The sequence below is a fragment of the Gallinula chloropus genome (genome assembly GCF_964237585.1).
Source record: "Gallinula chloropus genome assembly, chromosome: 7".
Lineage (NCBI taxonomy): Eukaryota > Metazoa > Chordata > Aves > Gruiformes > Rallidae > Gallinula > Gallinula chloropus.
Window position 1 is genome coordinate 8,682,060 of NC_140092.1, and position 17,897 is coordinate 8,699,956.

General features: G+C 42.6%; 1 protein-coding gene across 2 annotated transcripts in view; it reads right to left on the reverse strand.

The window, feature by feature from the left end:
• PPARGC1A (PPARG coactivator 1 alpha) overlaps positions 1–16,669 on the reverse strand; it is a gene marked incomplete at its 5' end in the record, with an annotated part of 167,070 nt that extends 150,401 nt beyond the window's left edge. For both annotated transcript variants that reach the window (XM_084266775.1, XM_084266773.1), the window contains one exon: positions 16,589–16,669. In XM_084266775.1, the coding sequence (XP_084122901.1) occupies positions 16,589–16,669 (81 nt within the window). The remainder of the gene's footprint in view (positions 1–16,588) is intronic.
• Positions 16,670–17,897: the final 1,228 nt, after the last annotated feature.

The following is a 17,897-nucleotide window of genomic DNA, read 5'->3' on the forward strand; positions in this document are numbered from 1 at the left end:
CCTTAGTGTCATCCCTCTGGGGATCACCTGAGCACCAAGTCCTAGGGCTGCAAGCACCGAGAGCACAGAGCCCTCCACCACACAGGTTACATTGTGCAGCCAGATGCTCCATGATGAATCAGGACCTTCAGAAAAATAACACTGCATTGGCTTCTAAGGAGCTGCCTTAGATGCACCTCCACACACAACCTGTGATGTGCCTCCATCATGAGACTTGTACGTGAGTAAATTCAAGCCTTGCCTTGACCCTCATAATGTTGCTTAGGACTAGAAGGAGGAGGGAAACAAAGCAGTGTTCCCCTCCTTCTGCTGTGTCCTTCTGAAATGCCACAATTTTAAATAATGTTCACTGAAGAATGCAGTCATGGTGGGCAACACAGAAGGCATTAGGGGAAACTATGCCTAGCTTTTCCTCTGCTTTTGCCTTTCCACTGCTATCCAACCTGACCCATATTGTCCATCTTCATTTATGGCTTCCATCTTCCAACTTCTTCATCTCACCCTTCCACTAGCCATCAATTCAGCACCACGTGCCTCATTTCTCATCACCACTGTTATGCACCTTCCAGTTAAACCTCCTTGGCCATGCAAAAAAAAACAAAAAAAAAAGCCCTCAAATAACTACAGATAACATTATATGCTTTTTAATAAACTGGTCATATGTATTTGCCTATTCCAGCAAAGGAAAAACCCACAGCTCCTTTCCCAGCTGTGTCACACAGTAAGCTTCCATGCAGTTTGTGTCCACCGTGAGTCAGTGGGCTCGCCTCTGCATTACTGCAGTAAAGGTAAAGACAGATGTAAAACTGAGATCCTGATCATCTGCAGCTTTAAAAAAAAATAAAAAAGGTCTGGCAGTTTTCATCAGAGGAACAGTTTTAAGCAGTGCCCTGCTGCACAAACGCTGGCTTCCGTTAACTTTTACTGCCATTTCAAGGGGACCTGTAATATTTTGTCCTGAACTGTTGCACACCACTGCAGAGTTCCGCTGAGTAGCTGTCAGATTCAGCACCAACACAGGAGGTGCCTCCGTAGAGAATATAATAATCCTTATGTGTGGTTTCTATATTAATTTATTTAATTTGCAAAGCTCTTTGGGACTCCGCAAGATGAAAGAAGCTACACAAATGTAAAATATATCACCATTATTGCTGTTTTCTAACTAGCATCTTCCATTTTGTAGTCGGTATTTTTCTCCCATAGTGTATGACCTTGTATTTTATCTAAATTAAATCTCATCTTGTTAATTTTTGCACAGTTCTTTAAACTCTCAACATTGTTTTGTTATCTCTCTCTCTCTCTCTGCCTTCCACTGTGTTTATGATCCCTCTTAATTTGGCATCATCTGCAAATTGTATTGCTCTGTATATATTGTTTAGGAAAGTATTAAACAATATTGTGATCAGCACTGACCCTTGTGAAACCTCCCCTGATATTTTTCCTAAATTGATGTTGTAACATTTATAATTAGGTACAAGAGGACACAAGAAAAAGTAACAGGCAGCAATTAAGGAAAGGAAAATACAAGCTATCAGTAAAAACTCCGACAGTGAAATCTATGAGAAGGTACAATAGCTTCCCATAGGAAGGTTGAAAGTCCCAATGCTTACTAAAAAATAAATTCATGGTAAATACAACACTAAATAACAATAATGATGATGATGCACATGGTGTAGATACTGCTTGATGTGTTCAAACCCCCTCACCAAAAATAGCTAGTTTGAGGAAATCATGAAAATTCTGGAAGACAAAGCACCCAAGTGTATTTTCTTTTTCTTTTTGCATATGTAACAGCCTCTCCCCAACCAGCGTGACTCAGGGACAAAGCATTCCTGCAAATAAACCTGCTCTACCAAGGGGATATGCATATGCCTGAGAAGAGGACAGGATGACCTAGCACTTTTCTCCGTTGCTGTCCCCTGCTCATCCCGCTGTACGCTCTCTATGGGATAAGCTCTCAGCCACCAAACCCCACCCTTACAAATGCCTGTTTGGATTTTCTTTTTGTTTTGTTCTTTTTCCTCCTCTTTTTTAATGCAATAAATATAGAGGGTAATTTCAGTCTGCTGGCAAAAGATAGCACTAACTCCTTTGTGAGGGCAGCCTTGAGAACCAACATTTTGAGATTCAGCAACTGCCAGGAAGACTTTCAAAAGTCTTGGTTACTCCACTTACTCTCTCCAGTCAAAGAGGCAAGAATGAAAGCAGGGCTAGTCTCAGGACCAAATCCATTTGTATGAGGGTACCTCATACAATGGACACACTACACTAACACTTCGTCCTGCCTAGCCTTTGACTAAAGCAATTAAAGGAGATCATGAACAAAAGGTAACTGATAGGAATTTGGGAGTATAAAAATGTTTGTTACAGGATCTTCCAGGAGTAGATGAGGACTCTAACATCCCAGCCCTGTCACCTGAAATCATTTCATTCATGATAAGCAACAATTGTAGAAAGCACAGCCATCACCCACGTGAATCTGCGCGTACGTTCAGGAGAGACAACCACTCCCTTGAACAAAATTCTCATTCACAAATTCTGCAGCTGGAAACAGAAGACCTCCTCCCCAATAAAAGCCTTTCATCTTAGTTAGTCAATATTCCAGTTATTTCACTTCCGACTCCATCACAGCTTTTGGGTTGGCAGTGCAAGCGACTCCGATGCTCCACCAACCCCATGGGTAGTTAAGAATGTGCTGGCAATTATGTATTTTACTGGTCTGACCCTTTCCACCTCATTGTGTACATGCTTAAAATTAAGCATCTGGTCCAATGTTTTACTGGAACAGAGCCACTGCCCTTGGATTCCTGAAAGTTCACAGTCCAAGCACTTACTCTCTCCATGGGTTTTGGCAGCCACATGGTGGCCCAATATCTATGTTGACATCGTACTATGAGATGTCAACAGGGTTAATTTCTGGCTCATACTAGGAAAACCTCAGTTTCACAAATCAGTAAAACTGCAGCAATGTGTTGTGCATTTCAAATTCTTTCAAAGGTTAGACAGCAAATATCTATAAAGGAGGATTTATGCTCTAGGTGTGATTATGGGGAGAAAGAACTAATCAGAATATGGGGACACACAGAGGGAGTTAAGACTCTCAGCAAGTGAAGAGGGAAAGGGAAAAAAAAAAGGACAACATAGCATGGGAGACAGCTAGATACTTAGTCCATTGGTTTGGAGCAGGAACAGAAAGGACACTCTGAATACTCCAAAACCTATCAATCTCACGAGGAAAAAGAAATAAACTAAAAAGGGGGGGCTGGAGTTATGTTCTTATGTTCTCATTCCTACAGCCAGAGAGAACATGCACAATGCTTTCCAAAAACAGGCCAAGAAGAGGATGTAAGTGCAGCTGACCCAGGCATCATGATGGAAGGAGAAAATTAGAAAGTGATGGAAGGAGAAATCATGGAAAAAAGCTGAACAAAAGGAATGCCACAGACCTACAATGTTGTTCAACAAGAACTCTACAGAAACTCTGCCTTTGCCAAAGCTGGGTTAGCCTAGTTGTATGTCTTTTAACCCTAGAAACTGTAGGCACCCACATGACACCAGATGAACACTTTCAGTAGCACTGGAGGTGCTCCTCACTAACTTCTGCTGCTGGAGTTTGCATGGGGTGAGAAGTGGGTCACAGTCATTGGAAAAAGAGGGAACTTATCACAACACCTTGAAACCTTGCTGTCCTTGCAAGCCTACATGGCTCAGCTAGGCATAACGACTGGGTGCAACCCCTTGTCTGCTGCTGAAACCAAACCAGCAAACTCTAGGTGGTGGATAATCTTCTGCAACGCTTGCAGTGCTGCCATCTTGTGTTTCCACCTGTGCCTCCCTGCTTAAAACTCTGCTTCCTTTAATTCCTAACAGCTCTCTCACCGGGTCACATAACAGGCTTTGCTAAGGTTTCGGGAGTCACTTACTACACCCCCCTTTTAAAAAGAAGACATTTTTTTCCCCTCCGTATTTTACACGAGGTTCCCTAGAAGGATGTGTGATAAATGTGATGAATTTAAGAATTAAAGCCACATTAGAAGGCATTGATTTTCTTTACAGTAAGATGAGCCTCTTTGGGAGCTGGATGGAGGTAGCAAACTGAGCAGACACAGCATGATTCTGGCGAGGCGGAGCATTTGGGGAATTGCTCCCGCAATAGGAAAAATTTGTTTTAATTAGGTTGGTTGGTGGTTCCCAAAGCAACGTGCTGTGAGTGGGAAGAAGAAATGAGGATGGGACTGTAAACAGCTTGTTGTGCTCTCAGCCTCTGAGTCACAGCACGGAGAGGGAACTTGCGCTCCTGGCTCTGCTGCCAGAAGAGTCTTAAGAACGCGAGGAGGGGCGAGGGAGGCGATGCGAAAACGTCCTTTCCCTTTTACTTTACTCATGAATTGCTTATAAAAGCAGATGAGGTTTTGCTCTCCTGGACAAGGGAAAAGATTCGAGGAAGAAGATAATAAGAAGCAATTAGGGCAGCAAAAATATCTAAGAACAAAACTGACCAAAAATAATAAAATTAAAAAGTGAGTGAGAGAGATTTTGTCATTCTGTCTTAGATTATGTTGAGGAGGCTGAACTCAATTTTATTGAGAAATCAATTCTAATTTGGCACTCCACACGCTATCTGGCAGAGGACACCGGTAACAGTCTCCATTGAAATCTGCCAGCTAATTTACTTCTGCTGACTTTACACTAGCAAACAGAAGCAGGAAAAAGTCGTGTCGTAGGGATGACATTTCCCACTGAATATCTTGTACTAATACGCATTCTGAGTCCTCCTACGCCTGCTTTACAAACCCATCACCTTGCAAAGGGAGATGACAAAAAAATAATAAAACCCTGCCGTGGACAAAACGGTCTGAGCACCAGACTAAAGGTCCAGCACGTATCCTACGGACTGGGCTTGCACATCCTCAGTTTGGCTGGAAGGAAGAGCTTGGGGACAGATCAGTTGCAGCAGGAGCTAACCATCAACCATCGTCCAGTTAAAACTGACTGTTGAAGTCCAGTACCAGCAACTTTTATAGATACCATGTCCTGCTATTGATTGTCAAAAGGAAAAGAAAAAGCAAAAAGCAAAAAAAAAAAAGCAGCTTTTAAAGGACGGTGAATTATTGAGGAAAATGTGTCTGTAGATATTTCAGAAATGTACTGCATAAAATTTATCATGGGTTACGTGTCTGGGAGCACAAAATGTGCCGTTTAATGCTATGCTTTACTGACCTTTAAGCAGTGGCAGCTATCCTAACTGTATTCACAGCTTATGTGTATTCACTCAGCATTTATATCAAATATCGTTTATTTTTATGAGGTTTGTGCCACTGAAGATTTTACTTGCACTGAGAAAACTAACGCTGAGTGGGTTGTTCATACCATTGTTTCCAAACTTAAATATAACCAACAAGTTCAGAGTTGTCAGTCCACAAGCTTACTAGTAAGTCCTATGGACAAAGGGCTTTATTTCATTAAATAATTCTTACATGTGGACAGAATTAAAGAGGTGGGGGAGGGGGGGAGGGGCCAAGAAAATGGTTTTATTCTTTTGATTACTTATTGCCTTTGCCTTCAAATGAAACCTGAGCGATCCCACCTGCCTGGTACAATTACATTTTCTTTCTCAGGGAAGGTTTCTGTCTTCAGTTAAGTAATATCCATACAAAAGCCCCAAATTTAGAAGTGCACAATGACTTACATTTCCTCACTCCATTTATAAACCAGGTTCAGTGCTCCATAAGGACCTGATTTCACCCCCTCCCTCTCAGCAACATTCTTTAAGTCTTTACAAAGATCCATTTTCCCTTTCTTATTCCCAGAAGCCTGCTAAAACTAGGGCAAGATGGCCTAAAATTACTATTTTCCTCAAAGTCCCAGAAAACCTAAGGCCACCAGCTCCTCTGCCTTATAGCAGAGCTGCACAAGCCATGTGAGAATGATGCTGGGAGTGCTCAGGCACCCCCTCACCTCTACCTTTGGAGAACCTCTGACTTGTCCACGCGAGGACACGCTCCCACTTAGTCTCGAGACCTGGTTCATAAGAAAACTATGGACTTTTGACCTGAACAGGCATTTCGTGTCTCCAGAAACCCGATGCTGAAAAGACTGAACTTCATCTCTGAAAAAGGAAATAGGGTAAAAAATGAATATAACGACATTGTTCTAAATAATTCATGTTGCAATCTAATGCTATTTCCTTTTGTATTACTGCAATCTTCTTAAAAAGATATTCTCAAGCTGTTTATTATAGCAATAACTATAATTTTTCCTTCTCTTTTAGCAACAGTGCTTCACCCATAACGTCGCCTACAGATAACGTATTAAAGATATAAATAAAATAACACAGTATAGGTGGTACAGAAACATATAGGTTGTTAACCAGCCAAACAAAATGTGTTAAAGAGTTGGATTAACTAGAAATGGTTATTTGAGTGTCATCTGTCTTTTGATTTCTCCATCCTCGGCTTCCTGTTTGTCTCCATCTGCATTTGGTTTGACATTACAACAATGCTGTGAATAAAATCTAAACACATTCACACTTTTCTTTTATTCACCTCACTGGAAGGAAGAAAGGAGACGAAACAAACAGCCTTGAATGACCAGAATATAGAAATCCAGCCCCCAAATTTAAGCACCCTGTCGCCTCTTATTTTTTGTCACAGCTCTGAAGTTTTTCCAGAAAGCTGTAATTTCCTTAAATATAAAAATCCATTTTAAAAAATTCTCCATCTCTTCTAGGGTGGACTAAAAATAACCATGAGTGCAATTATTACCCTCTAACCTCTAGCTTTGGTTCAACTGCATATGCCGTCCTCAGGAAAATCTCCAGCAGCAATCAGTGCTGCTATTTGTATTACAGCAGCATCTCTACACCCTTGCCAAGACTAAGTCCAAGTGAGGTAATTTCTTACACAAGCCTAATGTAACAACAGATAGTCCCCATCTCAAAGATTCTGAATGCAAAAGAGATTTTACTAAATATATACGACAGATGAGGAAGGGGCAGGACAAACTGGCACGGAGGGATATGAATGAAATTCCAGGTTAGACAGTGCAGAAATCATGCTGGGTGCCACAGCTTAATGCCCCCTTCTTGAAAGCTCCATCAGCAGCCTCATGCAAGCTGGACGCTCTGCACAGGTGAAGAAAGCAGGGCTGGCAAAACTACCACAGTTATATTTGAAGAGGGTTAGCTTTAGATCAGACATAAGGAAGGAATTTTTTATGATGAGAGTGGTGAAACACTGGAAAAGGTTGCCCAGTTAAGCTGTGGATACTGTGCCATTGGAAGCCTTCAAGGCCAAGTTGGATGGGGCTTTGGGCAATTTGATCTAGTGGAAGATGTCACTGCCCATGGCAGGGGGTTGGACTGGATGGTCTTTAGAGGTCCCTCCCAACCCAACAAACTCTGTGTTTGCCAGTAGCATCATCACCTTCATTACAGGAGACCACCTCTCCCACAGGCTGTCACCCATCCTATGCATCGTGCTGTGCTCTTTGAGGGAGCCCAGGCAATGAGGAAGGGGATGAGATGGCATTCAGTGGCAGGCGGCACAGGGAGTGAGGAAGCAGGAGGTGCCACTCAACAGGAGGGGTCTGCAAAACAGCAGAGACAGGCTCTCCCAAATCAGAACAAAAAGCAACAGCTTTTGAACATGGAAAAGAAGGAAGCAAATCTTTCATGAGGATAGGCATGGACTAGGCCAACACGCTGATGTCTGTATTTTCAGGAAAACCAGACATTCAGAATGCCCTTTTCAACCCTGTTCTAGCACTGCTCAGGTGCATTCAGACCTGTACCACAAACACCTTCCAACAAAGTGCCTTTCTTCCCCCTGCTACAGTCCATCCCCCAAAAAAGTCATTGCCATATGTCTCCTGAAATCTGCCCCGACCATCCCCACCTCTACCTTGATCTCCTTGACCTGCTCTAAATAACCACTGACTTTTGCCACTGCCACAAGCTTTCCCCATCAAGACAGCACTGGATTTCAGCCACATTTTCACATGTTTATGCCTGTGCTGCAAACTCAGCAGGAAAGTACTCCCAGCTGGTTAGGGTGAGACCATTCACAAGGCCTCCACTTAGCTCACACGAACAGCATTTGTAGGACTGGCTCCCTGAAATGCCTCAGACAGCACCACCGTCACATGGCCATGGCACAGCAGCTTTCCCTACCTGGAGACACTATTCCTGGTATGTTTCTGTATCTGCAATACCGAAGCATATTTTAAGACAAATGCTGTTCTAATTTGCTGTAGGCACTGAAGACCAACACGCATTTCAGTGGAGGAAGTTATGTGTTTTAATTGGTTTATGAAGACAAAGCATATGCCATGACACAGTTAAATGATTAACAGATTCCTACGAATGCCTTTGGCATAGAATATCTATACATTCATTAGCTGGAACAATTCATCTTCTTGATAAAACTAAAATTAGTTATACAGCAGGTTTACTTTTTATGATTAATAAATGATAAAAATCTAAATTATCCATCTGAAATGACTGCTTTCTTAGCTATTAATCTCACATTTATCAGCTCCTATAATTCACGTTATTAGTTGAAAAATCAATTTCCCAAATATTTTTAATTTCCTTAAAAAAAAAATCATAACGTGGAATATGAAGTATCACCTCCTTCACTACATGACTGTGGAATTAATGTTAATCAAGATATAAAAAGAAGATGTACTATTTGATGACTTTGCCATAAAAACCAAACAGATCCAATGCACAACTGTGCCTACACTATGAGAGTCCAAAAAAAAAAAAAAAAAGAGGGGGAAAAAAGAAATTGCTCAGTAATAAAATAGCCCTAACAAAAAATGTGTAGCAGTGTATCAGCTCAGTTGGATTTTCCAGCTCTCTGTAGCTATTTTGCCAAGAAGCAAAACCCAGCTCACTTTGCAGAAAACCAGCTTAGGGCAAAGCAGAGTGGATAGTACGTTAAAAGGTCAAAATTACAGCACTGTCTGTGTCCTGGAGATGTGGTTGACACATCACAGGTTTAGCTGCAGGAAAGGAGTTGGAAATAGATCCTTCTACCAGCTACTGAAAACGGTGGAGGCCTTCTGTCCTCCGACTAAAGTGATCAAGGAAATCTGTAACAGCTCATGTACAAACGCTGTGCAGCGTTCCTACTGAAGACCACGGGATGAGTAGGACACAATTGCTTAGCCATATCATTTCTGCTGTCAACTGGTGACCATCTCTAATTCCAGTAGGACTGGAGAAGTCTTCTGATGATCAGAAAGGACAAGTTTACAATTTTCTAGGATCTGACAAAAGGTGGGTGGGGAGAAGGAAGGATGAAGTGGAGGGGTCCCTGGCTACTCATCACTTCAGTAGCAGCTGAGCTGTACCAGGTGACACTGACCGCTGGAACTCCATCCCCAGAGGTGGATGCAGGCTAGGAGGGGTGGGGCAGACAACGGCGGTACCCTGGTATCTGCTGGAAGGTGAATCTGATGTTGGTGCTGTCTGCCTGACCAACTGCTTGCCTTCACAGCTCACAGTGAGATTCAAGGCTTGTGAAAATCCCCCAGCAAAACAGGAGAGATGAGCCCACAGCCATAACAAGACAAGCGCTGAATTTCGTGCCACACACTTATAGGAGAGAGGATCAAGAGAGATGTATGATTCATCAGCCAGAAGTATTAAAAAAAAAACCAAAAAAAAAGTAGCAGCACATTTTTGTAAGAACACGTTGAACTCCTAAAGCTGCATGAACTCTGAGCTGCATGTTGGCCACACACCCCCATCTGAAATGCACTAGAACATATTTTAAAGACCAGTCACACAACTAAAGATATTTTTTTCATCTGAAAATAATTTGTCCACCAGTTTAAAGCATGCCCAGGAGTAATATTCTGTGCAAGTAAGGGGCTAAATTAGCCAAGAGATGTAAACAAGCTAAACTCTGCCTGGGATAACCTGGGAAGAGGGAGGTGAACGTTGCTTTTAAGGTGCCAACTACCTGCCTCCAGAGCTGGAATGTAACTGCCCCAAGTCTGACACAAAGTGGACCGGTCATGGTGCAAACCCTTGATGGCACATTTAAACTGTGGTAACACCAGAGAGGTGGGTATGTGATGGCAATCTGTGCTTTCCTATGAATTCATAAACATGGCTTAAATGTAAAACACTCATGTCTGAGAGATACCTTCTTTATCCTTAAATATTTTGAGAGAATAATAAGTAGAGTAGGAGAAGTGTTTCAAACAGCACAGTCAAAAATGTTACTTGATTATTTCTGACAGTTGTCAAATAAACTCTTTGCCAAAACTAGAAAGTTTCAGAAGAGCTGAATAGGTACAGAACAAAACCTCCATCGGAGCTTGAGCCAGGGAGCCAACAGGTTTCCTTCAGCAAACCAGGAGCTCCTTTTTATCAAGGCAGACAGTTAACACAGGCTTCTCAGAGAACCATGGGCTTAAGGGGTTCAATACACAGGGATGGACTCCCCAGGCTTTGCAGAAACGGAGTGGTAGAACAGTGCCAGTATTAAAGTATGAAAGCATCAAAGGTGGCTATGGGTGCTCCTCATGATAATGGAGTGGGGAAAACATAAAGCTTGAATGACCACACCAAACCCAACTCCCTGGTGAAAAACGCTGGCTAGTTAACTGAAGTTATTCTCAGACCCAGATGTTTGTACATCGGTACACTTCACGTACATAACTCAGGAGAGCACAGCATTCATTTATCAGGTTAGAAAGAAGCTAAGAGGTGTCCGGGGGAAACAGAAAAATAGGGTTTATATCATTTATATGAATACACACGTGCACATTTTTTAACATAAATATGTCACAGAACAAGTAATCTTCAAATGAAATGCCTGTTTTTACTATCAAATGTCTTTAATGTTAGAAAAAACATAAACCCAGCTTATAAATAAAACCACATAAACACTTTGGTACGGGCAATAAATTGAGAATAATTGACCTTGTCCTATCAAAGGATGAGTGTATCTTTAGATCTTAAGCGCTGTGAACAGTTATGAACAGGCTTAAAGTACTGAGCAGCAGCAAGCTAAGCACAGCATGCACAGTGCATTTCACAGGGTATTAAATAACCGAGGTCGGCAGAACCTCTCCCTCAGTTTAGTCTTTACGCGTTTGATTTCAAAAACTACAGTCCATACAATATCACACGTCGGTCCCATTTCTCTTTACACTAATTAGGTATTTTATTATCAAAAAGACACCTCATACTATCCCAGTGCATCTATGTCTCTCTTCTGACTGCTACGTGCCCGAACCCAGCTTTCAGAAGGACTGGCACTGTCGTGTCTCACGAGGGAATATTCCTCTTCCGCCACACTGGATGAGGAGCATCACTTCCTCAGCTGTGAGGAAAATAAGGCATGTTGGTTTATCCTCAAACTTATGGATGGAGTAACTGGCAGCACTCCGAAAAGGCATCAACATGTCCGTATTTCCCAAACCCCAGTGCCTAACATCACATGTAGCAAGTTGAGGAAAGGCCGGAGAGTGCCTGGATAACACCACGAGTGACCCAAATACCAGCGCCAGAGTCTAACAACCCCAAGCTGTTAGTTGTAGTGCCATTCAGGAACAGCCTCTACTCTTCAAATAAGCTGAATTTTCTCTCGAATGCTGCTAGATAACTGTTTCCAGTGTTACTATCACACTTTGAAGCACCTTGCATATGCATTAAGTATACAAAATCAAATAAAACAACAATAGAACCTGCAACTCTAGGCAAAAATGATAAAAACCTTCCCAGTCCAATACATTTCTATTCAGATGCTGATCATTTTTTGAAGCCTCTAGGATTTCCTTTGAGGCCGCTCATGGTATGGAGGTGCAGCCAGCCCACCCATGCCTGGGGAAGCTCCTGCGAGGCTATGCAGCCCTGTACCCACAGACCTCATAGAATACCTGAAATATTGAATTGGCAACAAAATATGGATGTACGGTTAAAAATTAATCCAGCAGTAGATCTTTTTATGATGATTATCTTGAAATACAATGCTCAAGGGAACAATAAAAAAGCGAGCAGTTTCAGAAGTTATCTGTCTAGGGCAACTGAAATGTGACTGTTCCTCCCTTATGCAAAATAGAAAAAAAAAAAAGAGAAAATAGTAAGACTTCATCACAACTTCACTCCCTGAAGGAATTTGGTGTTCACAGGAAACACTGTACAGTGGTGCTATTGGATATACCACACCTGCATCTTGAATACTTCGAGCAACAAAGTCAATTTTTCCCATATTTTCGCATCCGGTACTGTGGAGGAATATAGGGAAGACTTGTGGAGTTATGCAATTAGTAGCAGATTATATTCCATGCCTAAATCACCAGGTGTTTAAGAACCTTGTCTTGGCGATCACCAGCACAGAAGGATAGTGCCATCAGCACTGTGATCAGTCAAAAAAAAATTTTAAAAAAAGGTGTTGGCAAGACTTTTGCTCGTGTTTCCATCGCCACAGAAATGCATGCATGTCCTCATGGAAAGAGGAAGAAAAAAAACCCTCAAAATTTTGACAGCTTAAAATGTTGAATTGCTTTACTAGATATGAGAGAGCTAAATACTCATTAAGTTAGGAATTAGAAATTTTACAAGGTTTAAGAATGGCTACTCTCGAAGGAACAGGAAATAACATGAAATTTTCACCTATTGCTTCAGGTGGGTATTTCAGCACTACAATACCTTGAAGATGTGCATGCACACCTAGGTGCACGTGCCCACAGAGTTGGATAGCTACATGCCTGCATGTGCAAATCTCATATTTACAGTGATTGCCCAGTGTTCTCTTCCAATTCCTACTACCTCAGTGGGACCATGACGTAAAGGACAAGATAGGTCATCCTGTCTCTTGCACTTTGTACTGTGTTTTGCCATGCTCCCAACTCTACTGAAGCTTGATAAGCTCTCATTTCAGCCAAATTACTCCCACTTCCCACAAATGTATAGGAGAACTAAAAATTAACTGAAAATGGCAAGACGCACCCGCATTTATTATTCTGTAGGAAACAATCATCAAACTGCTGAAGCCTCTGACAAAATACCTATTTTTCATCAACTGCATGCCCATCTTGATGAAAGATCCCAAATGACTCTGGAATGACTTAAACCTTGTTCTATAGCCCTCCCTCTGCATCACGGGCAGTGTATTTTAGGCTATACAGTAACGCAGCATATCAAGGACAAAGCTTAAAGCAAGCTCGAGACTGAGGCCGTTCTCTGATTGAGCCATCAATTAGGAAGAAAATTGTGGCTTTCAAGATCTCAGTATGTCAGCAGAGGGATTCAAGGCTCCGACAAGTTGCTGGGATCGGTGTGCTGCTCCTTCATCAGGACATTTCAGATTACTGCTCACTCTCATTTGTGGAAGAAAAATTCCCTTTTAAATCAACTGGAGTTCCTCTGGCATCCTGTGAGAGCACAAATTTCCCTGAATGTGTAATTGCAATGGAAAATCCATTTGTCTCTATAAATATGCAGGACTTTTTTCTTTAAATATTGACATCCACACCCTTATAGATTTCTTAACCTTTAGTCTGTCCACACAGTTGTGGTCACCCAAATATGTGCCTGGTGCCTGGTAAAACTGTGCCAGATTTGTGACAGATCTATAGATCTGTCAGATGTCAGAAGCTGTTCCCAAGGAAACACCAGGAAAAGGGATTATAGGAGGTTTTGAAAACCTGTTCTGAAGGTCTGCTAAGAGGAGCAAGAAAGCCCACCTTTCACCATGGAAAATCAAAAATAGATATAGGCCACTACAGCAAAGTCTGAGATGATGAAAACAATACAAGATAAAAAGTTAAAGCTAAGTGATAAAGCCAGAATTATGACTTTAGCAATGCTTTTTTTCTTTTTTTTTTATTTAATAGAAAGCAGACACCTTTTGGAGAACGCAATCCGTTTTCCAAACAGTTTATCCCCTTGAAAGAAAACACTGTAAGCTTCTTTCTTCTTTTACTTACAAGCTGATGTTTATTCATGTGCATGGGGCTACCGCACAGACCTCTCACAGCATGACGAGTGCGCTGGCTGAAAGGTAGGATAGGAGATGACTATCGCCAGAATTTTTAAGGCAGGATGCTCAAGCTTGGCTGCTTAGCCTATATTTAGCCTGCTAAATAAGCGGCCTTATTTTCCAAAGCGCGAAGCCAGAACTGCCACGTCTCTCACTATGAGAGGGAGACTCGTGCAACCCGCCACTCCGATGCATCTGCCTCACGGGTCCGGGACCGCTCTCCTGCTCTGTGCCCCCCTGTGTGTGCCACCAGGGGCTGGCTGGTTCCTCAGCCCGCCAACAGCTGAGGCTGTGACCGTGTGGCAGCTTCAAGGTGTGCTAATTAGGTCTCAAAGGCAGTTCACAGCCGTCACAATCTCCAGCCGCAGCTGAGCACCAGAACCTGCCTCCTGTCCCAGGACCACACGACACGTACCCACCACCACTCAGCCTGAAGCACAGATCTTGCATGCTGGAGCCCAAGGAACTGAAACGTCTGTTGGCTTCCCAGGATACTCAGCACTTCAGAAAATCAGGACACTTATTTAGGAGACTAAATATGGATATAAGGGCCTGGCGCTAAAAAAACTTGTCCCATTTAAGAAGAAAGGATGTACACCATCACCTTGGAGCTCCCCAGCAGATAGGACTGAAGCGGAGCTCTGGCTCTGCAGCGCTCACTAAATCAGCTCCTTTCAAGACTGATGCTCTGTCCTACCCTGGGACTTCTAAAGACCTTGCAGTGTGAAGAAATATGGGATGAGTTACAATCCGAGTGGGAACTGGATAACCCTTTCCCAGGGGCTTCTCTGAAAATCTCACTCACATGTAACAGGGTTGCAGTCCCAGAGCAAAACATCTAGAGTTATTATGTCCATGCTCCTGCCAAAGCGAAGCCAATTGAGATAGCAGCTTTGCTTGGGAAGAAGCAGAGCAATAGACATATTGTCTCCTCAGAGATAAAGTCCCACCTTTGGAAGGGTGAGACTTCTTCCCTCACTTCACTGCCATTGCCATCCTGTAATCACGCAACATGCTCTCACCCAGAAAGGAGGCAGAAGCTGCTAGACTGGAAATTAATTCTTGCCATAGCTCACTTGGTTTCCAACCAGGTACTGCAGGAAAATTGCTTCCATGTTTTCCCAACTCACTCTTCACTCATCTGACCTGGCAGAAACAACACAAACCAGAGAAGCAGAAGAACAGATTTCCAGGTCACTTAATGGGTGTACAGACTTGCTGCAGATGCCTCCACAGCCCCATCTCTCCTCCCTTCTTTCCCTTGTCTCCTCCAGCTCTTCCACTCCCGCACCCACTTGCGGAGCCCAATTCTTTGGGGCAGTGGTAGTCTCCCATGCTGTGTCTGCACAGTGACCACCTCCTCTCAGATCCACACACCTGCTTCCACAGCGACACAGAGAGGAAAGATCATCTGGCTTCCACATTCACAGCATCCTGATTTTATACTTGATTTCGTCCATGATACAGACGGACGATCGGAAAGGCACCATGACACAAGCCACAAGCAGTATTACAGGGAACATCAGACTCCTCTGAGAAGAGATTTGTGTTTCCTTCTCTAGAGCAAAGTTATGGGGGGACACACCAAACGAAACCAGCTATTCTTCTGGGGGAAGGGAGCATGCCTTGTAGCATTTACACTGCTGCAGTAACTCCTGCCAAGCTGGGACTCTTGCACAGCTTCACCTGAGAGGAACAAATCAAATCACCACTTTATCTGAATTTTGTATAATGGCATCACCAAAATAATAATAATAATAATAGTAATAATAGTAATAGTAATAATAATCTTCTTTAAAAATCCCTTGTAAGAAGCAGCAAGGGGGAAAAAAAGAAATAACTTGGTGACACATCTCTTGAATATTGTTGATTGACTAATTAAAATGCAATAGAGCAGAAAAAAGTGCACAGACGATGCTTAGGATGTAATGTAAAGAGCAATCACAACCACTCAGTGGGGCTTAGCAGGTCTGAAATGGTATCTAATTCTGCAAACTCCAGAAAGGTACTGCATAATGTAAACATTATTGCTCTGCACACTCTAATGAAAACTGCCTGCCTTTGGATTGAATCGCATACACGTCTATTGTGAGTCCGGTACAATAAAGAAAACAAGCACTGTGCATTTAAAGATGCTGCCTCATTAAAAGAGACTAAAAGAAACCCCTTGTTACAGTTACTGTGACACAATTAAGTAGCAGGGTGACAGGTGGCGTATTATATTTTTAACGGAATCAACTTGCATATATATCCAGGCACGAGCCACATATTCCTTTGATATTACAGCATGCACCTGCAACTTGTTATTGCAAGGACCTTTATTAAGCAAGTGTACATTTAGTAATGCCTGCAGATTTACAGAACTATTTACTCATCCTGTGATTTGGAATGCGTGGCTTTGGAATCTCACAACTGTTCTTCCCAAGAAAATAAGAAGATAACGACAACTGCTCTCACAGGAACGCGCTCTCAGGCACTGCTACAAATAAACATACATGTTTCACCTACGCTCAGGTTAAAAAGTTCAGAGATTTTTAGCGCTGAGATTTAATCCGCTTGCAAGCATACGGCTTTGTATCACTAACCTGCCAGCTAGCTTCCCGGCGCAGCCCTTTTATCCAGTTTTCTTCTAAGTCCTTATTCTCTCTCGTGGATGTTTCATCCATAGCTGATGGAGCTTGCACAAACTCGATTGGCCACTGGCTGTTACACTCTCTTTGTAAGCCTTTACCGAGGCAGCAGCAAGTGCAGTTCGGAGACAGACTGTCATGAAGAAAATGTCACACCACGGGTGGGGGGGAGCTGAGGGGGGAGAGGGAAAGGGAGGGGGAGGAAAGGGTCGACGCAAAGGATCCACACGTGAAAAGATTTGGGGAAGTGTGACTGCGGTCTGACACGTTCCCGCTGGTCCAGCAAATGCATCGCTGCAGCCGGGGAGTTCGCAGGCTAATGACAGAGGGTTGGTGACACTGTGGAACAGCCCTAATTAGATGTAAAGTATAGCAGAACTGCTAATACTACCAGAAGTATTCTCATACGCCTTTCCCAAAAGTAGGGTTATATTTTTTTTTTTCACATATTGCAATAATTGTCTCATTTGCTGTCATTATAATTAAGACTGCATCGGGGGGTGGATTCGAGCGAAGGAAATACAAATAGCTGCCGGGTCTGTTTAAAAGAATATATTTCAACATATCTGTTTGAAAAGTGCTTCCTGAGCCGCTCTGCAGCCAATAAACATGAATAATAATACAGGCCATTTTGATAGAAATGGGCTCATTATCATACTTGCTGCTGAGCTCTTTCCAAGCTCAGGTTCAGCAATGCAGAAATGGGTTCAGCAGGACACAACCCCAAAACAGAAAAAATTAGTCCCTATGTAAGGAAAGAAATTCCTGGAGCTTGCTCTCGGTGCATCGCACCTAGAGATGCCTGCCACATACCCTGAGCATGGCTAGGTTTTCTTTATGATGTTCTTCATCATTCCTTAACCGAGCACCACCATCTTTCATCCCACCAAGAAACAGTTTAGTCACCCCATCAACTCCTTAAAAAATCATCTGGACTTTTTACCGGAGAGGTGTGGGGGGGGAACCCATCAGAGTCAGTGCTGCTACTCCATTCTAGCATTTATCGTGGGTTAGCTGAGAATGCTGAATTCGTTGCATTTAGGAAATCAAGGTTTCAGGCAGTGACAAGGAACAAAAAAATAAACCCCTGTACTAAACCCCTGTTTTCCTGGAAGTGCTGCTTCAGTACGAAAAACCAAAGATGAATTTTTGTGCATGCTTTTAGCTGAAACAACTATTTCCTGTAAAAAAAATCTGCTGTGATATCTTTAAAATCCATAAAGTTTATGACTATTAGAAGGATATGTATGTATATATATATATA